General features: G+C 37.2%; 1 protein-coding gene across 1 annotated transcript in view; it reads left to right on the top strand.

The window, feature by feature from the left end:
• The window catches only part of slco1c1 (solute carrier organic anion transporter family, member 1C1), a 33,050-nt gene extending 11,273 nt beyond the window's left edge, over nucleotides 1-21,777 (top strand). The window contains exons 3-15 of the mRNA XM_072672785.1: nucleotides 893-1,034; nucleotides 4,616-4,748; nucleotides 5,387-5,496; nucleotides 5,620-5,766; nucleotides 8,018-8,116; nucleotides 8,540-8,785; nucleotides 8,923-9,087; nucleotides 15,114-15,309; nucleotides 15,501-15,666; nucleotides 18,755-18,924; nucleotides 19,704-19,768; nucleotides 19,945-20,062; nucleotides 20,557-21,777. Coding sequence (XP_072528886.1) covers nucleotides 893-1,034; nucleotides 4,616-4,748; nucleotides 5,387-5,496; nucleotides 5,620-5,766; nucleotides 8,018-8,116; nucleotides 8,540-8,785; nucleotides 8,923-9,087; nucleotides 15,114-15,309; nucleotides 15,501-15,666; nucleotides 18,755-18,924; nucleotides 19,704-19,768; nucleotides 19,945-20,062; nucleotides 20,557-20,797 — 1,998 coding nt within the window. The 3' untranslated portion in view covers nucleotides 20,798-21,777. The remainder of the gene's footprint in view (nucleotides 1-892; nucleotides 1,035-4,615; nucleotides 4,749-5,386; nucleotides 5,497-5,619; nucleotides 5,767-8,017; nucleotides 8,117-8,539; nucleotides 8,786-8,922; nucleotides 9,088-15,113; nucleotides 15,310-15,500; nucleotides 15,667-18,754; nucleotides 18,925-19,703; nucleotides 19,769-19,944; nucleotides 20,063-20,556) is intronic.
• The last annotated feature ends 535 nt before the right edge of the window (nucleotides 21,778-22,312 follow it).

The raw sequence follows: 22,312 nt of genomic DNA, 5'->3' as shown, positions 1-22,312 counted from the left end.
AATTTACAGACAATACACAATATACTAAAAACAATAGTATACACTGTATACATAGACTATACAAGGACATTTCTATACAGTGTGCTTTACAGTGTTATTCACAGAATAGCAGTATGCAACACTATACACATTAAATATTGTGTTATATACACCAAATACCCTTTGAGAAATACATAGGGTAAGAACATTTCACTTTCAGGCCTCTGAATAACAGTGTTACAACAAAAACAGTATAATAATTTATAGTATAAGTTACTAAGTTATAAGTTGTGCAACTTATAAATGTGCAAAGTGTGCACATTTTTAAATGTGGGCTATTGTTCATTTAATGACTGTAATCTGGCTACTGAAGGAGGATGTTTCTTTTACCCTTCACCCTTTTTGCCTCCCCATTTTGTAATCACTACTTTTAATGTTCTGTGTGGACCTTTTCAGGAGAAACCCACAGGGGTGTGTCGTTAGCAGCATTCTAAAAGTGTGACTGTATTTTCATTATCAGATCCACCTACTGCATGTTTTTCCACTATTCCAGGCTAGAGTCACTCTGGCTGGACGTGGCAGGATCTCTCAAGAGCATGACATAAGCTCTCTTAATCCTCTTTTTGTCCCCACTACCCATAATACAGCACAGCTTGAGAAATGATGCCTTCCCCCATATAGCTACCCTGTCTCTTCTTTCCACCTATTTGCTCCCCCGCTCTCCTGCTCACTTTTCCCTCCCTGCTCTTCTCAACTCTTATGATTTTAAATGCATATTAATGATGTGATGCTTTTGCATTTACAGATAGATTAATGCGGTGCAGTGTAGGTGGTAATATGGAATATGAAAGGATGACTAAATATAAATGTTTCTCTTGTCTCTCTCTCTCTCTCTTTCTGTCTCTTATTCCAGATGTTCCTTGTAGCTCTGTCCTTTGCCTACTTTGCGAAGGCTTTATCTGGAAGCTATATGAAAAGCACAATAACTCAGCTGGAGAGGCGCTTTGACATCCCCAGTTACTTAATAGGAGTCATTGATGGAAGCTTTGAAATAGGTAAGAACCGGATCATCATGCGTAAGCAGACTCCTTCAAATCATTCTTGTGTGTCTCAGTTGCGCTCAAGTCACAGAGTCTCTCTTTTAAGAAACTAGCAGCCTTTCATGGAGCCAGCAGTGTTCCTGTGCAATATTAGCATTGGGGAAATAATCCAGAGGCTTAGAGGGTGTGCTGTAAGGTATGTCAGTCATCAACAACACAATGCAGCAGTCTGGCAAAAAAGGCTCATACAAGAGAAACGGGAGCCCACACAGACCTTTTCAAGTTGCTCATTTCTATGCTATTTACCCTGTCAAACCTTGTGTGTCATCAGCAATCCGATCACTTTGTCCCCTTAAACTAGTTCAACTCTGCCCCGAGATACGTTGATCTGCATGCATGCCCATGTTGACCATAGTAAAATCGATCCACATTACAGCTTTCTGTGTGCTACAGCTATGTTCAGTTGCTAAACAAAAAAAGCACATTACTGTGTGCATTTACAACAGACGTCATAAGAGTTTTGTATTATTTGTTTCAATGAAAAGTGACTATAGAAGTAGACTTCCTTTTTATCATAACGCATTGTTAAAGTGTAGAGTCAACTGTAGCATCAGACACTTTTCTTGGTGTAAACATTAAAAAGTTAAGATCCATGTGTGTCACTACAGCACTTCACAGCACATACTGTATAAGTGTCATGTTTGTCCCAGGAATGATCCCACTGTGGACGAATCTGAAGGACAAATTTCCTGTTTGCTCTGCCATAGCATAAACCTTGGACCTGTGGCGCTCCCAAGCACCCGCACTTTCGCTGTCGCCACTCACATGGCCCCAGCAATCAGCGTTTCCATAGGAGTGTTGCCATAGGAACAGGGCAGAGAGCAGAGCAGCAATGGAACCAGAACAAGTAGCTTTAGCCTGTCTTGGGTCATGTGTGTGAGTTAGCCAGCCAGTGTCAGTCAGGACACAGTGTCAGTTTCCTCCACTATGACCTAGACTATGAGGCTATAGTACAGTATGTGTTATGAGTACATTATGAGTTTGTTTTATTTTTGTTGAGGTTTCATGGAGCTTTAAAACCTAAATCTTTAATTGAACTGAAGGCAAGTAATTGCATTTGTGCATGAAGTACAGTAATGGCAAAAAAAATTGGCACCCCTACATTTCTTTCAGAAAATGCACATCATCATCCCAGAACTTTGCTGCAGTTACAAATGTTTTGGTATTCATCTCATTCATTCACCTATTTATTTATTTATTTATTTTTATTTGCATTGGAACAGCACAAATAAACTGACAAAATAGGTCAAACCTAATATCATTCCAAACAGAACTGGACAAAATTATTGCCATCCTCAACTTAACATTTGTTAGAAGGCTCTTATAGATACAATAGCTGAAATCGATCTCTTCCTGTAACCATGAATAAGTTTCTTACACGTCTCCTCTGGAATTTTGGACCACTCTTCTTTTGCCAACTCTCCACAGGTGATCTATAGGATTTAGATCTGGATTCATTGCAGGCCACTTCAGAACTATCCAATGCCATTTATCCAATGCTTTTTGAAGTATGAGTTGGGTCGTTGTCCTGCTGGAAGACCCATGACGCCTCCTTATAACATCTTTGAACCTCCTCCATGTTTGACCGTAGGGATTGTGTTCTTTGCTTTGAAGGCCTTATTTCATTTTCTGTAAATGGTACAGTCTGTCCACAGGGTGTTTTCCCAGAAGAGAGAAGTTCTGGTAAACTCCAGTCTATTTTTTTTTTATATTTTTGGGTCGAGGCATCCTCTAATACCTCCACTCTGATCTCCAACCATAGTGTCTCATTTCATTTACATGGCAATGGATAATATGAGCAGGCACTGTTGTACCTTGTTTCTGCAGGTCAGCTTTCATTTGTTGATCAAGGTTCTTTAGCCACCATTCAAACAATCCTTCATTGCAATCTTCGATCAGTTCTGCCACATCCAGGGCTACAGTGCTGTGAGCTGTAAAGTTCTTAATGACACTGCACACAGTGGACACAGGAACATTAAGGTCTTTGGAGAGAGACTTGTAGCCTTAAGGTTGTCAGTACATTTTCACTGTTTTGGTTCTCACATCCTTCTTCTTTCTATTCTCTATGCTCAGTGTGGTACCCGGACACAAACTTTTTTCCATTTAAACTGCCAGCACCTGTTATTTGCCACACATACAAATTAAAGCATTACATAATTGAAATCAGATTATTTATTAAAATTTTGAAAAGGTGTCAATAATTGTGTGTAGCCCATTTCCAGAGTTCTGTGTGAAACTTTTTTTCTTTGCTTTTTTAAACATAATACCAGAATACCAAAGCATTTGTAACTTTTCTGAGAAAAGTTGGGCATTTTCTGACCTATGGCCATGCCTGCAGGTAGTATTAAAGGATATTTGGAAAATTACTTATTTCATATTGTTATTATTTATTACTGGCGAACATACAGATACAATATTATTTTCTGTTTAGGCTTCATGATGACTTTTTAGTTGTTCATGATTTGACAAATTGTCACTGATCTCACACATCCTTCTTTTTTGCTAGCTGTTGTTTTTCTCATTTACTTTCAAATGTCACCCTTCAAAAGGGTTTTCTCATTAATTAGTTCTGCTCATAATATTCATACTTAGAAGTTTTGTTCTTCAGTTTTGGTTCTGGGCTTCAAGTGAAAGGTGAGCCTAGATTTGGCCAAGGATTTTTTTTTTCTTTGTTATCCAAGGTGCTTTCTAAATTCATTCAAGTCAATAATATTTTTACTTTCCCCTTTTTAACTGTTCAGCTTTCACTGTCCTGCTCTTATCATCAAATAATGTCAAGCCTTTAAGTACAAATATAATGATAGTATTAATCCTTGTCCAGTCATGACTGTGGCTTGTTGATCAGTGTAAAGGTTTCTCATTAGAACAGTGAGATGCTCCAGTATACCCATTTTCTGGAGTACATTCCGAAATTGTATGTGGTCATCTCATTCGAAGATGGCTGCAGTCAATAAAACATGTTGACATTTTGCTTGGATTCTTTAAATATCCGGCATAAGTCTGAAATATCTCATCAACTTCCCCTAACCTAAATCCTGCTTGCACTTCTAGCAGTTCTCTTTTAGTGTAAAACTATTGTCAGGTTCAGAGTTAGGGCATAACTGAATACATATTAAGTATCTGTAGTTAGATCATTTTAAGGACTAGAATTCCCAGCATCTTAAACATGTAATGTACAGAAATATGTTATGTAATACATTTAGGGATGCATTTATTGGATTGTAATGGAATGTAGCCTATTACAACTTTTTCAAAGTTTTCCGCCCTCCTCTTGTCTAAGTTTATAATTTTATAAGTTTATGGCCAACAATAGACACAAAGACTACATTTGAATTTAAAGCAAACTTTCAAAAGTCCTGAAGGGGTCTACCTGGGTAAGAGAAGAGGTAATGCACTGATGTATAAGCACTATACTAAGAACACAAAATGAAAAAACACTGGGTGGTATAAATTATATATATTATTATTATTATTATTATTATTATTGTGTATATTATTAATAATAACCACTCTCTGTTTTCTGTTTTGGTTGCTAGGTAACTTGTTGGTTATCGCCTTTGTCAGTTATTTTGGTGCCAAGCTTCATCGGCCGAAGATCATTGCCATTGGCTGTCTGTTGATGTCATTTGGGACATTCTTAATTGCACTCCCTCATTTTATTATTGGCCGGTAAGCTGTAAGGCTCAAACCCTGATTTCTATATGAGCCTGTGTTTTTTTTTTGGTTAAAAACGTCCTGTTCCCTGTCAAAATTGGATACATTTCACTTCATTTGTCATTAAATGTTAAAAACATAATGGGTTAAATCCATAAAATGCACAGCTAGATTTGACGTAATAGTAGGAGCAAACATTATTGTGCTATCACATTATGTCATTCATGAATGCATTAAACAAACATAAAATGTCAGCTTGACCAAGGGTGCCCACACTGCCTTATACTTTGTGCAAACAAAAATTGACTGCTGTCAGGAATTGTGATTGATCCTACTAAAGATCAACATTTCTTCCAAATAAAACAATTAAAAGCGTGCAAAATTAAACTGCATTAAAACAGGTCCGGTCCGGGACAAATCAGAGAATACATCTTATATATTGAATTTCCAGACACGATTGCCATTTAGTACAAAATATTTACTTTTCAGTATCAGGAAAAAAAGCTCAGATATACAGCATTATGCAAAAGTTTGAGTGCCCCTGTCAAATTTCTGCATATTTCAGATTTTTTTTCCTGAATTTAACATTTAAAAAAACAAAACATGAGTGAAACAATACAGCATAGAATATATATATATATTTTTTTTTTCAGATACAAATTTGAAACATCAATTAGATCGTCAGTGAACTCAACAAATAACCTCACCCCATGTCCAACCAGTGTGCTATTGGGTGATCATACCTCTGCAGTTTCAAACACGGGTAAATTTTGACTATTTCTTTTGGTAAGCTATAATGAAAGATAATATATATTTAAAATAGTCATTTGCGCTCATGAAAATGTGAAATGTTTTTCTATGTACTTTCACCTCTTTGCTACTCCAGGCTGTGAGAATGAGTCCAGATTATCCATGTGGATCTATGTGTTACTGGGAAACATCTTGCGTGGGATTGGTGAGACCCCTATACAGCCTTTGGGAATTTCATACATAGATGATCATGCTCTGGAAGACAATGCAGCCTTCTATATTGGTATGCAATTTTTACATTTCAAGCTTGTGCTGTGTTGTCATTTCATATTATAAACTGTTTCTAAATATTACTATGGTATTTAGTATTACCGGGGTAGGTCATAGCTATCTACAGATTGGTCCTACAATTACATTGCTTTCATGTACATTGCTCTCATCCTGTGTTATTTTATAGCTGAATACAATCAAATAATGAATTTGAAATTTGAAATATTTAATTTAATAAATGTTAAACCTGCCATGGCGTGTATGGCCAGACATGAAGGGAATGAACACTTGCAGAGATAAGAGCAATGCAAGTCAGTTTAATAACGTTCACTAAACTTGCATGCCATTTTTACTTATTTTCAGCATGTAACATCACCAATGAGCAAGTTGTCATAGGTCCAGTGCTTGTGGCCTTCCTAAATGTACAATATCAACAAGACATTTGACTCATCATACAAATTTTGAACCATTCTGAGATAGCATCATCATTTTTAAATTCACCAATATGTAATTACTGCTATACCCCCCGGCCATGTTTTTGTAACTTAGTGAGTAGTGTTTGGCTGTCAGCATCTGGCTTGCACACCTAGGGATATCGCTTAGCTGTCGGCATCTGGTTTGCCCTTGCACACTTAGGATTAGTGTTTGGCTGTCAGAATCTGGCTTGCACATTAGGGCCCCAGATCGCTGTAATAACACCCATTGTTAAAGCAATATATAAGTAAATGATGGGACAAGCCATGGCTGATTTTTTTGTTTGTTTTTATAGTCAGGTTTTTATTTTTCGGGATTAGAAAAAACTTCAGTCAAATCACCCAAGCAATAAACTGGAAATGTAAGATGCTGAGGAGGAAGGAACAGCAATGCATTTTGCAGACACTCTTAATGAGAGCAGTTTACAACTGAATCTCAATACAGAGGAAGGCAAATGTAGTGTTAGGACTTATATGCAAAGGCCTCTCATTGGTGTATCACAGTGTCCTCACACAGGGTACCAAGCCCCAGCCTGCCTCATGGAGGATAGCAGTATTACTCTCTATACTATACTAACTAATGTAGTACATAAGGTATTGATTTTTTAGTTCTGTAATATGATCAACAAGCAAATCTTATGTAATGTAAACCTAGAGTATGAGAGTTACTAAAACTGTGAAGCATATGTAACATAAAAGAAATTGGTGTTGGTATAATCTTTTAAAAACTGTGAGCCATTGCCCCACTTAAAAAGACCGACATAATAACATAAGAACAACTTTGCCTTTTATTGCTGTAATTGTTATCTTTACAAAATAGGTCTGACAGAGTTAGTTGTGAGGGTAATCTTCACAGCACTCCTACACACTTTACACAATGTATATTGTTGCCCTAGTTAGGACTTGCTATGCTATGATGTTATTGTTGTACATGCTTACCTGCTAATTGATCTTGATTAGCATTTTGGTTGCCAGTTTAGATTTAGTGTATTGAATGTGTGTGGAATGTGTGTGAAAAAACAATATTGGCCAATAACATTGAATGGTACAGTGCACATACATAGCTTAGACCGTTGTTAGCCATGGTGATGCTCTGCAAAAGCATGTCAGAATTTTCGACTTTGTGAAATTTGAGAGACTTTCATGGTTGTAAAACTGCAGTAAAAGCCTGGAAAAACCCATATACAGGTGTGACTGGGTAAAATGGGCATGTTTGGTATTGTGTTTATTGGAATGTTGGATAGATAAAATGCTATTTTGTTTGCTACTATTAAAAATATATTATAGCTTGGACAGAGACTGAATATAGAGCTCATTGTTACTGTAAGTCAGTCAGGCTTGTTGTCTCGATGTCTCAATGCACACTTTAGCCCAAAATGTGCTGATATTTAAGTCTATTAATTTTCTAAGGTTTTTAAATAAAAATTGGTCCGTCCCCTTTGACATTGGACTGCATGTAATGCGGCCTATTACTTCAAATATGTTTGTCACCCCTTTCCTTTCTAGTCTTTCTCTATATAAATACCTGTTCAGCATTGCCTGTGATAAATGACATTTCTATCTAAAAAGACATTTGGAATGTCCCAAAATACTTTTACTTTATAAAACCATTAGACATTTGGCCATTGGCAGTGTACAAAAACACATTCTCTTTTGTTAACTTACGGGCTTTAGGTACATATACTATACTTCCAGGCCAAGTTTGTGCAAAGAATAATTATATTACCTTGTACTTGTGTGAGTCAAGACTTCCTAGTCACATAATAATTTATGCTTGTCATGGTGTCTCAGGGTGTGTTCAGACAATATCAGTCATTGGTCCAGTGTTTGGTTATCTGCTTGGATCCCTTTGTGCAAAGATATACGTGGATATTGGGTTCGTCAACATGGGTGAGTAAAAAGTGTTTAGACTTATTTCCCAAATATATACAAGTTCTGAGCCAGTTGCATTGACTTTCAGAGATGCAGTGCATTCTTAATTAGATTTCTACATGTTAATTCCACTTCTGCATGATTGTGATTGTATGATCAAAGGTCAAGCATTATGCTGTTGAATTTCTATTTGACACATTCACATGCACATTCACAAAAGACATCTTCTTTTAAGCTCATGTCTTTATAAACATGACATTTGTGCCAGGGTCTGATATAAAATCTAAACCACAGCATCTGTGGTGGCAAAAATGGAGACTGCACATGAGACATGAGGCACAAATATTCTCAGCATGTCATGTGCTGTAGTCGTGAGACAAAAACTGAAACCAGTGTGTTGTGTGTGTATGTGTGGGTGTGTATGCTTGTTTTTTCCCACAGAGAGTATTAGTATTACACCAGGGGATGCACGCTGGGTAGGCGCGTGGTGGTTGGGATACCTCATAGCAGGGCTCATCACTCTTGTATCAGCAGTGCCCTTTTGGTTCCTTCCCAAGTCTCTGCCTGTGCCAGAGGGACGACTGGCCAAGTGCTCTCCTGAGCGGACCAGCTTCATCAAGGACTCTCCTGTGCTGGACCACAAGTATCAGGCAGATGAACGAGCCAGCTTCGTAAGACTGGCAAAAGGTGATATTAACAATACACTTTAAAACCTGTTTTGTCGAAGTTGAACACTTTCTCATTTTTGTCTCCCAAAAATGGCTTATATAAGCTTCAGCCAGAAAAAAACTCTTTGGGCTCACAGACTTCCTTCTGTTTTGCAGACTTTTTGCCGACATTGAGATCTCTTCTGGGGAACCCAATCTACATTTTATACCTCTGTGTTACTGTTATCCAGTTTAATTCTTTGATAGGAATGGTGACATACAAACCAAAATACATAGAACAACACTATGGACAGTCGGCATCCAAAGCAAACTTCTTGATGGGTAAGTGTATTCTAAAAGCTCAGAATTGAATGATTATGTTGTCACATTCAGGAGAAGTGATTATAATATGATTATCTGTTATCAAGACTAGCCTAGCTAGCACATATCAACTCTTATTTATGCCATATACAGTGGGGCCAAAAAGTATTGTCAGCCACTGATTGTGCTGAAGTTCTCCTACTTAGAAAGATGAGAGAGGTCTGTAATTTTCATCATAGGTACACTTCAACTATGAGAGACAAAATGAGAAAATAAAATCCAAGAAATCACATTGTAGGATTTTTTTTTTTTTTTTTTAATTATGGTGGAAAATAAGTATTTGGTCAATAACAAGTTCAACTCAATACTTTGTAACATAACCTTTGGTAGCAATTACAGAGGTCAAACTTTCCTGTAAGTCTTGACCAGGTTTGCACGCACTGTAGCTGGTATTTTGGCCCATTCCTCCATGCAGATCTCCTTTAGAGCAGTTATGTTTTGGGGCTGTCGCTGGGCAACATTCCACTCCCTCCACTCCCTTTTCTATGGGGTTGAGGTCTGGAGACTGAAATGCTTTTTACAGAGCCACTCCTTTGTTGTCCGAGCGGAGTATTTGGGATCATTGTCATGCTAGAAGACCCAGCCACGTTCCATCTTCAATGCTCTCACTGATGGAAGGAGGCTTTGGCTTAAAATCTCACGATACATGGTCCTGTTCATTCTTCCCTTAACACGGATCAGTCGTCCTGTCCCCTTCGCAGAAAAACAGCCCCAAAGCATGAAGTTTTCACCCCCATGCTTCACAGTAGGTATGGAGTTTAGTTTTTACCAAAAAATTCTCTTTTGGTTTCATCTGACCACATTATATTCTCCCAATCCTCTTCTGGATCATCCATATGCTCTCTGGCAAACTTCAGGCAGGTCTGGACATGTACTGGCTTAAGCAGGGTGACACGCCTGGCACTGCAGGATTTGAGTCCCTCTCGGCGTAGTCTGTTACTGATGGTAGCCTTTGTTACTTTGGTCCCAGCTCTCTGCAGGTCATTCATCAGGTCCCTCCGTGTAGTTCTGGGATTTTTGTTCACCGTTCTCATGATCATTTTGAGATCTTGCATGGGGCCCCAGACCGAGGGAGATTATCAATGGTCTTGTATGTCTTTTATTTTCTTACAATTGCTCCCACAGATGATTTATTTACACCTGCTTGCCTACAATTTTCTTCCTGGTGTCCTTCGACAGCTCTTTGGTCTTGGCCATGGTTAAGTTTGGAATCTGACTGTTTGAGGCTGTGGACAGGTGTCTTTTATACAGGTAACGAGTGGAGGACAGAAGAGCTTCTTAAAGAAGTTGTTACAGGTCTGTGAGAGCCAGAAATCTTGCTTGTTTGTGGGTGACCAAATACGTATTTTACACCATAATTTACATGATTTCCTGGTTTTTTTTTTACTCATTTTGTCTCATCGTTTGTCATTCATTGTTGAAGTGTATGATGTCTACGATGAAAATTACAGACCTCTCTCATCTTACTAAGTAGGAGAACTTGACTAAATACTTGTTGGTCCCACTGTATATCATATTAATATTTTTTAAATTATAAATAATTGTAAATGTTTTTGTTTTGAATATTCTGTTTTTTAAAGTTGGTATTTTAATGTTAAGCATCTAACATCAACTCCATGAGGTAAGGATCTGTGCAGGTGCTAGCACACACATCTCAATACTAAGAGACTTTTTTTTTCTTTTACAGTAAAGGGAGGAAAGAGCACTTTGTACAAAGGGATGTTTAGATTGTACATAACCTGTTACCGTTTTCTGATTGTGATTGTCATTTTTAAAACTTAAAGCTGTCTTAAATTGATCTCCATTTAGCTTTAAAGAACAGCAGGATTCATCTGTGCACATTGTGGGGTTAATTCAGACTATATCTGCTTCTACTTGCTGTATAGATGCAGTAGTACATTACATAGCTGAAGAATACTGTTCTTTGTGTTTTATAATGAGTTTAACTGAAAATGTTCTTACTTCTTAAGGCAGATCACTTTAAGTTCATCAACCAGCTTAACAAAGAGTGTTAATTACCTAGCACTGCAAATTCCAGTCTCCACCATGGTCTTTACAGAGTAACTAAAATAAATACAGCCCTGAGCTTCTAATAACAAGGCCACACATTTTTCAAGTATATATGGTACAGGCTTATACACTAATAAATTGTGTTTCTAAATGAATGTTCATGTAGTTGTTGATGTCTATACATCGGTCGTAAATGAATGTGAATAAATACACACAGCACTAACAGTCATTTACAGTTGCAATCAAATGATTCAACCTCCATTGCAAATTAGGTTTATTAGCAAAATGTTTATTAGCAAAATTTCAGCTGTTTGTAATAAGCTAAGCAAGAGCAACAAATAGCTCAACATAACTAATATAAAAAATGCTGCCTCCAAATTCAACACACAAATGACTGCTGCAGTCTCAGAATCATTCATCCTCCTAATGACGAGTATCTTTAGCAGAGTACCCTTTTGCTGTTGTGACCTGCTGCAAACTTGATGCACAGCCAGACACCTGCTTCTGGCAGCGTTCCTTAGCCCAGGAATCTTAGCCCATTCCTCATGGGCAGTGGCCATCAGTTCACTAATATTCTTGGGTTTGCGTGCTGCAACTTCCCTCTTTAAATTCCACCAAAGATTTTCTATGGGGTTTAAGTCAGGCAACCATGCTGACCCCTTTTTGGACGTCTGAAACCAAGCCGTGCTGGATCTTGAGGTATGCTTGGTATCACTGTCTTGTTGGAAGGTCTAATGACCCCTAAACTTCTGCTTCCACACAGAATGCATTGTATTTTCTCCTTGGACTTCCTGATATTTGATTAAATCCATTTTGCTCAAATATTTTTGTGGGGCAGTGGTGGCTCAGCGGTTAGAGCACTGGTATATCGATAACAGGGTTGTGGGTTCAATTCCCGGGCTCGGGAGGCTGCCACTGTTAGGCCCTTGAGCAAGGCCCTTTACCCTCTCTGCTCCCCGGGCGCTGGAGTTGGCTGCCCGCCGCTCTGTGTGTGTGTGTGTGTGTGTGTGTGTGTGTACTCACTGCCCCTAATACATGTGAGTGTGTGTTCACTACCAGATGGGTTAAATGTGGAGGGCACATTTCGCTGTACAGTGACAAATACGTGCACCTTTACACCCCCAGAGCATTACCAAGCTACTGCCATGCTTTACTGTAGACAGCATATATATTTTTTAGCATATGCTTCAATCCTCCAGACATACCCCTAATCCATAGGCCTAAAAAATTCCAATAGGCCTAACAAAAAAAGTTCTGTTTTTGTTTTAGTGCTCCGCAGAGCAGAATCCCAAAACTTGTGTGGCTTATTTATATGGTTTTGAGCAGATTTTTCTTGTGCTTTTGGGTCAGTAAAGGTGTACAGACATTGAGACCTTCAGCATTTTTTATGCACCATATTGTGCAAAACTTTAAATCTAGTGCCTGCTGCAGTCACTGAAGGGTTTTTGACCACTTGCCTCCTCAGGAATCTGGTTGCAGCTGGTGATAGCTTCCTCTTTCTGCCATGCCCAGGTAGCATGACCAGTGTTCATTTAACTTTGAGCTTTTGAACTATGATTCTAGCTGTGTAGGAACATTCCGTGGTTTGCTTTCTTTTTTAAAGCAACCATTTATCCTTTTCCTTGTTTGTGTAAGCCAATGATGTCTGAACTTTTTGGAAAACTCTCTTGAGCCATTTTTAACATGCAGTCAAATGTAACAGCCAACAAACCCTTTGCCAGTCCAGGTGTTTGATGTCTTCTTATGTGGGATTCTATTCAGGGAGGTTATATAATTCTACAGTAGTCATTAAAAGTGGCATTTTGGAGAAAGCACATTATATGTTATATATAGTTGTGATTAGCTATTTTAATTATTCTTGTTTGATTGGTTTATTACAAATAGCTAAATGTTTATACATTTTACAACTATACAAACATTTGTACATTTAAAATATTCTAGTGTTTTTTTTCATAGCTAGCAGTTAATAATGATAGCTATTAATTATGTAAAGATATAAAAATGTTTGATTAATGAGTAAAACTTATTGGTTGAAAAGTATATATTATACCCTTGCCCTAATACTAACCCTAATTTCAACCCACAATCTAACCCTCATCATAACCTTAACATCAACCCATAACTTAATCCTAACCCGAACCTTAACCTCAACCTCAATACAAACCCTTATCCCAATTTATGCTCTAATCTTAAATTTATCCTTAACATTAAGGCTAATCCTAATCTCCACCCTGGCCCTAACAAAAACATACTGCATTTTAAAAATCCAGTTACAGAATGTTGTCTCCTGAATGCATTCAAATGCTTCATCGCTGCTGCATCATTGATCTGTTTTTACATCATATGATATGTTGCATCATAAGCTACATCATATGATGTTACTGAGAGTCTGTTGTGTTTTATCTAATCTAGAAAGCACCACTCAAAAAAAGTTTTATTTAAGTTTCCCTTTTTGATTTGCCAAGGGTAGGATAACCTGTTTAAAATGCATGATTTCTATGTGAAATAAAACACAGTTCTTACACAATATATACTGACAAGGACATAATGCATGGAAGCAAAAACATTACATAGTCTTGTGGATATTTTCTGTCAATAGGTACTCTTTAAATACTCTAAAGTGTAGAAACTTATATTATGTAGAAACTTATATAGCCTTATTTAAGTTTGTTTTCTGTAGTTCTCATATTTACACTTACAAAATGTGTCTTTTGACCAAGGGTGTCCAAACTTTTGAAGACTATCCAGTTTGCCTTTGTAACAGCTGGGTATATCTGTTTTGTTGCTGTTGTTTTCTTTCCAGAAACCTGGCTTTACTCAGAGTAAAGAACAGAATTACATTACACAATGCTGAGATATAGTGCTTAGGTAGTCATCTATTATGCTAATTAAATGCTTATATAAATTACTTAGAATTAACACTCCTCAGAGGAAAAAATAGTCACTTCTGAAAGACTACATTCCTGAACCATTTCTTTAGAGGTATGCAACTAGCATATGTTGTTTGGCGTGTATTAATGACACACCAGACTTCAGAAACAAGTTTTTTTTTTTTAAGTTTTTGATTTAAAAACCAAAATGTCACATAGAGATTGATCAGTGGGTGCCTGGCCCTTTATATTTCAGCCAACTAAAGACATGTCTTTATATACTTTATCCTTTGTAATGTGTTGTTATTATAATATCATAAAATAGGTGACAAGACTGCTAAAATATTAAAGTACATGGATTCTGTAGACCATTTTTTTCCAACAGTCTGCAAATCTTACATACTGCAAATCTAGTTCAAATCAAGTCAAAACTGCTCAAGGTCATACGTGTTGTGACTTTCCTAAATGACCCAAAGAAGACCAAAATCTAAGTATTCAAGATCAAGACCTTCAAGATGTCAAAACAAAACTGTGCCAATCTGTCCCAGAGGGAAGGTACTGTAAATGGTCATAGCAGCCAGCTACATACACAATACAAGAAATGTCTTTCTGTGTAAACAAAACACTGCTAATAATAAAGCTGTTGTCTTTCTTGCACTTGAAGCTGACCTGGTCCCTTACATCTGTCTAGGGGTTCACTTTACAAGTTCAACTTCAACATTCAGAATTGAACGTGATTTCACTTTCAGCAGGGTCTGTCCCACTGGTGTCATTCACTGCAGTTGTTTCCTGGGCCTGATTTTTTTTTTACAGATGCGCTTTAAAACAGAGTACAGTACTTATTTACTTACAAACAGAGTACAAAACATACTTACTTACAGCTGAGCATAAATGTAATTAGTTACTTACTTATCATATCATATTAACAGATTTTAGATGATTCTGCCAGTGAGATTGATTGTCTGTTCGTGTCCTTAGATTAGTGGTCCCAGTTTCTCAAAGGTAGAAAAATATACTATGTTAAATGCCAGCTCGCCTCCTGTGTTTCTGTCAAGAGGTGCGTTATCTATTTGATCCAACGTTTCCTAATACTGACCTGTCTTTCAGGAGTAATCAACATCCCAGCCGTTGCACTTGGAATGTTCTCAGGGGGTGTGCTTATGAAGAAGCTCAAGCTGAGCATCATGGGAGCAGCCAAGTTTGCACTGGGAACATCTCTGTTGGGTTACTTCCTGTCTCTGTTCTTCTTTGCCATGGGTTGTGAGAATGCCAAAGTGGCTGGCATCACTGTGTCATATGAAGGGTATGAGGAAACATTTTTTTTTTCCTTTTGTGGGGTCCATCAGCCTTAGAGTGTCCTTCTTTTTTATGTGACTTCACATATTCCACATCAGCCTTTTCTATGATAAACTTGTATTATATGAAATCAGATTATTATTATGACTTTGTAATAATGAACTGTTTGTTCTTTGTTTCTGTGTACATGCTTAACAGAATGGAGAGCCTCTCCCATCAGAACAGCACACTCTTTGTGCAGTGTAATGCACACTGTGAGTGCTCAAGAACGGAATGGGACCCAGTGTGTGGTGAGAATGGTCTCACGTATGTCTCACCGTGCCTGGCTGGATGCCGGATGTCTCGTGGCTCTGGAGTAGACACGGTAAGAGGAGTCTTGCTGCAGGGATTGTGATGCTTATTTTGGAACAATGGCATGTGTTTATTGTTCTAACTCATCAAAGCTTACAAGCAACAATGCGAAGTGGGCTTTCTTTGCCTTGAACTGGCCCTTTCCCACCCGTTGCCGAAGGGTGTGCACAACCTGTTTGCATGTTGCTCGAACCTGTTTGTTGCCTTCCCTGGCACTTCCTCAGAGGAATTCACTCTTGTGTGCAACCCAACTTTATGTAAGTCAATTACAATAAAGAATATTTTTGTATTTTGTCATTTCAGAAGAAAAGGAGGTTTTCAAAAGGAGCTGTATTTTTCCTTGTTACTGTTTGTTTAATAATATCCTGCACATTCATCCTGCTCTTGATTCATTAATAGCTCTGTCTAGTGCAGTCTGTCTAACATGCTGCTTTAAAAGCCATTTTATTTTTTGTTTTACTATTGTGGAGCTATATTACTAACATAGCATACATAATATATCATGCATAACTAACATAAGCAGCATGACTAGCTGTCTTGATGGCTGCTGCAGACATTAGTGTGATTTCTGCTTGTCATCATAAATGTTAAAGGGAGCTAACAAAGCCAGAGTCAAAAAGCTTATCTAAAATTGTTACAGGAAAGTTTGCCATCATTAGCATTAAATCATTAGGTTATTCGTGAGTTTTAATATGATCCCACCCATGGCATTGCTTTCAAAAAGCTGAATTGACTTATTTCTAATATAGCAACATACACAGAATGAATGGGTTCAAAGAACATCTTGTTGACTTCTGCCCTGCACCAGTGCTGGAAAGAGCACCACCAGTCAAAACCTTCAATTCTACTCACAAATACATTTTTGTGATATTTTACTATTACACCCCAAAAACATATACCTGTGTTAAAATCAATGTTTTTATATATAAATTCTAAAAACAGATGTTATAAGTAATTGTGAAATACGAAGAGGTTAACTATGTGTATTATTATTATTATTATTATTATTACTGTTATTTTTACATGTCTGAAGTTATTTAAAACTATTCAAACAAACAACAAAAGAAAGCCATACAAAGTGAGTAGATCATTAAAATACAAATTATATTTGTGTACAGCAGACCACATTAAATCTCCTGAATACAGTCTTATGGAAAGTTCAGAGTAATAAACATAGCCTCCATAGCTAGTCTAACATAAAATACAATATTGTATGCTTTATTTCGAGATATGTGTGTGTATGGACTGTCTAGAACATATGTCAAAGTCATCATGAAAACTTCAACTGTGGTCATGAAAATAGACATTTTTCAGAATTCTGTGGGGGAAAAAGTTATTATAAATGATATTCACAGAATGTGAAGATTAATGAGTCAATTCATTTTATTAATATTATTATGTATATAAAATTAGACAATTTCCAGGTCAAAGGTTCCTCTTTACTTTGGCTAATATTGTTTCTGGCCATTAGGCAGATAAATTACAAAAAAAACTAATATTCATGTTTCAAGTCTGTACGTGTGTACATCTTAACCATTTCCAGCTCTCTCCTTGAGAAAGGCCAGTATTTACAGTTGACATCTAGACATCTACCTAGTTTATCTAATCAAGTGAGCTGCTGGTTGACCTGAGCTTCATACAGTGTCTGGAGTGAACAGTGTAGTCAGCAACTAACCCTTCTGTTAGTCTGTTAGTCTTTTGTATTCTTCCAACCAGTTCAAAATGTCTATTACTGTGAACAGCTGAGTGAGTAAAAGATGGCCTGTTTTCTAAAAGGCAAGATAGAGATGACACATTTCTGTAATCATTTAAGCAAAAATACTTTAGTTTATGGTTTCAGTGTAAACAAAAGTAATATTGCTTAAATTATTACTTTTGGTTTTAGTATAACAAAAAAGGCCCAATTCCAAAGTGTAGACATGCTGCATGGTCAGTACTTAGTGGAACCCCTAATTTATTCTGCTAAGAGTGTGTGAAGTTTTGTTTGGTGGATTTTCACATTCTTTTCAATATTTTTGCCAACTACGCATCAGACTTGTTTAGATGTTCCTTTAAAACGTGGTGACAATACAGGAAAGATTTTCTTCCATGAAGGTCATATTTGTGCAGGTGTCACTGCACAGTAGACCAGTGCACCACCACACCAGAGTCAGCAAAAAGTCTTGTAGTCAAACTTGGTTGGGATTCTTCTTTATAGCAATCATACAAGCAGTTCTCTCTGAAAGTTTTCTGGGTCTTTCAGGCCTCACCTTAACCTTCACCATTTCTCTTGCTATACTTATCTTCTTATTGCCTTTTCTTGTGCTAGGCAGTAAGGCTTAAGGAGTAAGGGTACTTATAAATTTATTTATTTGAAATTAATTTTCCTGTAATGTGAACAAGCCTTATCCCCCATAAAGGTCTGATACCTGGGTGATCTGAAAGTTAAAATCTTTATGGGTATCCAAACTTTTTAATGGTGCTACTTTCCTTTTTTACAGCAAATTTGTATAAAACAAAAATAATACACCAATCTTGCTTTTAGTTTTACCAGGGGTGCCCAAACGTTGTCATGTCAATGTATTTGTGCGTATATGTATGTTTGTGTAGTTGCTAGCTAATTACACTGCACGGTATGGTTTATAATGTAGTTATAAATGCCTTAAATGTAAATGTTAAATGACATCTGTTTCTGCACAATTGATAAACCCCACTCTACACAACTAATAGGAGGCTCCATACTTAGCATATATTGTTTGGATAGTGCCACATTGTTAAAGTTTACAGGATGAGCACAGATTGTACATGAAATAAACTGGAGTTGATTAATCTACAACTACAGGATATACATATGCTAGTTATGCTTGTAGAGAAAACAAAGATGTTTAATAAAATGGCCAGTGAGTGTACAGTGTTTAAACTCCCCAGATCATGCTTTATGTTTATATGCAACACACACAACACATGTTGTCACTGCTGTGCTGAAAATGATCCTCACGTTTCTCAGGTAGTACAGATTATGGTTTTATTCCGTCCTGTGTGTTACTGCTTACCCTTGCCCTTTACCTAATGTGAAAATTGTAAAGATTGGCCTACAAGTATTTATGTGTATATGTGTTCAGGTGTTTGAGCAATGTAGCTGTGTGGCAGGAGGAAACCTAACAGCCTATGTGGGTCAGTGTAGACACAGGGAGAGCTGCCAACGAGTCTTCCCCTACTTCTTGGCTCTGTGTGTCATCACGTCCTTTATTATTTCCCTGGGCGGAACACCAGGATACATGCTGCTCATCAGGTGAGTCAAAAGCTAATGATGCTTAATGAAAATAATATATCCATATTTTAGCTGCATTAGCTAAATAAGATTTTCAACACAACTGTTTTTTAACCTTTTGTGCTGGCTCAGACAGCCCCATTAATGCATCTTATTTCCTAATTGCAATAAATATTTTTTTAATGAGGGTGCATTCCTTTATTTGTTTCATTAGAGAGAACGTATATGGTAAAAATGGCACTAAGATATTATAAAGATGCTGAATTATTGTCCACATAGCCCAATGTGCAAAATAAGTTTTTTTTATGCTAGTAGGTCTAACGTCTTCTAGAGTACCACTACACTTCATATTATAGTTTTCCCTGCTGTAATATAGGAAGTGGGAAATATTGTGCATAGCACAATACCATTATGTTTGAGAAGCATTTTTGCAGTATTTAGGTAACAGTTGTGCATGTTTTACCTTGACTAGTGTACCTTCAGTATATGATTGAAACTCCAAGTCATCAATACAAACTGAACCTATCCAGTTTAGGTATTAGGACTGTTTTTGTCTAAATCTTAAGAAAGGATAAAGCTCTGGCACTAAAGGCTGTGAGCTTTGCTCCAAATCCTGATCAGCTGACACTTCTGGAATGCATAGCCTCCTCTGAACTAAATTGGGTTACCAGCAGAACTGTTCCATTTTTGTTTGGCCTATGACAATTTACTGTGTGCCTGTTCCTTGATGTATAATGGACAAAAAGCCAAACTGGAAAATGTCATGTCATTGTTGTATTGATCTTTATTCTGCGCTGCAGATGCATCAAGCCACAACTGAAGTCTTTAGCTTTAGGATTTCACACCCTGACAACGCGCACTCTAGGTATGCCCTCAAATGCTGTTTGTTTCTTTTGATGGCCATATGTTGCTCAGTGTTCTAAAAATAATGGTCTTTTCCTGAAGCAAGTATTGTTCAGTTCTTATTCTTACTGAATTTGTTGTAGTGTGAATCTGGGTCTGTTTTGGTTAATCCAACCATACCAATTTGCCATTTAACAGCTGGCATCCCCGCTCCTATATACTTTGGGGCAGTCATTGACACTGCATGTCTGAAATGGGGCCATAAGAAGTGTGGTGGAAAAGGAGCATGTAGAATCTACAACACAACTGCCTACAGGTACGTTTACATAGGAAATGGAAAGCAATGAACACACGTACGTGTACAATGGGTGACAACAGCAACCTGTAATATAATAAAAATATATGATTTGTTATCATTAGCTAATTGTCATCATAGTTAGACACGATTGAACCTTCCTTTTTTTCTTCGTAAAAAAAAGACTTACCTTTGGCAAAGTTTGCCAAGCTAGAAACACAAACACAGACAATGTCATTGATGCAAAGCACCAAAGGGTATTTGAGTACTAGCAAGCCCCTCTGTGGTCTTGCTAAACATGTTTGTGAGTGAATGAATGGGTGAGTGAGTGAGTGAGTGAGTGACAATCCTGAGGTCACTTTTTTAATCATGAGGTGCTTTATGTCAAAAAAATTTAGTATGTTATCCATTCATACCCTTACAAACTAAAGACTTTAAATGTTTTGTGTATAAAGGCAGGAAATGTTGGAAATACGAGTTGTGAGACAGGTAAAGTGTGTTATACTTTCTCTCAGGATAGCATATCTGGGCCTAACACTGGGCCTGAGGACAGCTTCCTTCTTCCTGTGTGCACTGGGTCTGCTGGTCTTACAGCGGCACATCAAAAGGCAGGAGAGGGGGACACTTTCCAATGGCAACACTGGACACACTGTTGCAGAACTGCAAGCACTTAGAAAAGAGGAAACCAATAACTCAAACTTAGACCAGTCCCCAAGGACCTCAGACTATGACCCTGAGCGGGAGACGCGCCTGTGACACACACAGGTCTATGAAGCAGCCATGCAGGGAACCATCAGGCTAAATCCATGGGGTTTTTTTGCTTTTGTTTTTTTTTTCCATAGTATAAAACTGTTTCTACCAGATTATATGATATACAGAAATTTGCTGTTTTGACATATTGGAAATAGCTCTTGAATGTAAATAATGTTTTATGAAAAACAAACAAACAAACAAACAAACAAAAAATGTAGCAAAGAACGTTTTGGGGTGAAGGGAGGTAATGGATTTTATAAGCAAGTGTATTTTTATTTGATTGTGGTCAATTGTAGATAACCTTATTTTTTAATGCAAAGTGAGAGTCTTGTTTTTTTGTCTGTATTTTCTTAAATACTAAACCTAATGTACTGCCATGTGAGTACAGTATGTGGATGGTGGATTAAATACCATTCAAGTTTGTAATTGAGCCTTTTATTAAGGCATGTTTGATTAATTTAACACTATCAATGGTTAATAATGTGTATGTATTGTAGAGAGCTAATGGCCAAAGTGTGATGAATGCTTTAGTCCATGCTGAGCCAGAGAGACAGGCGACAGAGGGTAATAAGGTTTCCAGGACAGAATACTCACTTCAAGTAATGGTCTATTAAGACTATCCACTGAGGACAGAATACAAGTACATTAGGCGTTCGTGTGTCTGAAAAGATACATGCTCTTTCCTGGAATAGTCATCAGGGTAAAAAGTGAGTCACTTCATAAAGATGGAGTAATTCAGATCTGCAGATCATGTTAAGGTTCAGGTTAAAGCTAGGCCTTTAATAATGTCACAGCTCTCACATCCAACATATTTATACATTGAATGTTGATATCAGCTTCAATCATAAACACTACTAGAGACAATTATACATTCTTGTCACCTAAAGCCATTTTGGAAAAAAATGTTGTGTTTTGTGTATATAAATATTGGGGCTGTCAAATGATATAAATAAAATAAAATAGTCACTGTTTTATTTTCGCAATTGTGACCCTAAAGAAGCATTTTTCCTTTTAGAAAACAATGCATTATGTGATAGGTATATGAGTGGACAAATAAGCTTGTGTTTCTTAGTTTCCATAGAATTATTTTCATCATGTGAATGCAATGTTCACATGAACCTGAGCGTGAAAAGCATGGGTTTTTTATTGAGTGAAAACTATTTTCAGTTTTCATCACTAAGATCCGGTGGGAGCAGCCGTGGTTGCCTGTTCTGTTAAATAAGTACACAGAATATGTCAGACATGCTTATCATATATACAGTCAATAGTTACAGCTCTCTTAGTTTTTCACTCTGCTGTTGCTTTTGTTATTTTGCTGCCCATTGAAGATTAAGTCTAGATGCAAAGGGTATTGTTTTAAAAGCCATTTAAAACAGTATTGGAGAGGGCTATTATAATAGCTTGGCCTTCAGCGAATACTTGCAAGCATATGCTTCAGCTTGCACTGCTACTGATGGGTCAAACAGTCTACATGGCAATGCCAAACTACATGGCATTTAATATATTATATTTAATCAA

This window comes from Salminus brasiliensis, chromosome 2 (assembly GCF_030463535.1).
Source record: "Salminus brasiliensis chromosome 2, fSalBra1.hap2, whole genome shotgun sequence".
Lineage (NCBI taxonomy): Eukaryota > Metazoa > Chordata > Actinopteri > Characiformes > Bryconidae > Salminus > Salminus brasiliensis.
This window is presented reverse-complemented; position numbering and strand designations above follow the sequence as displayed.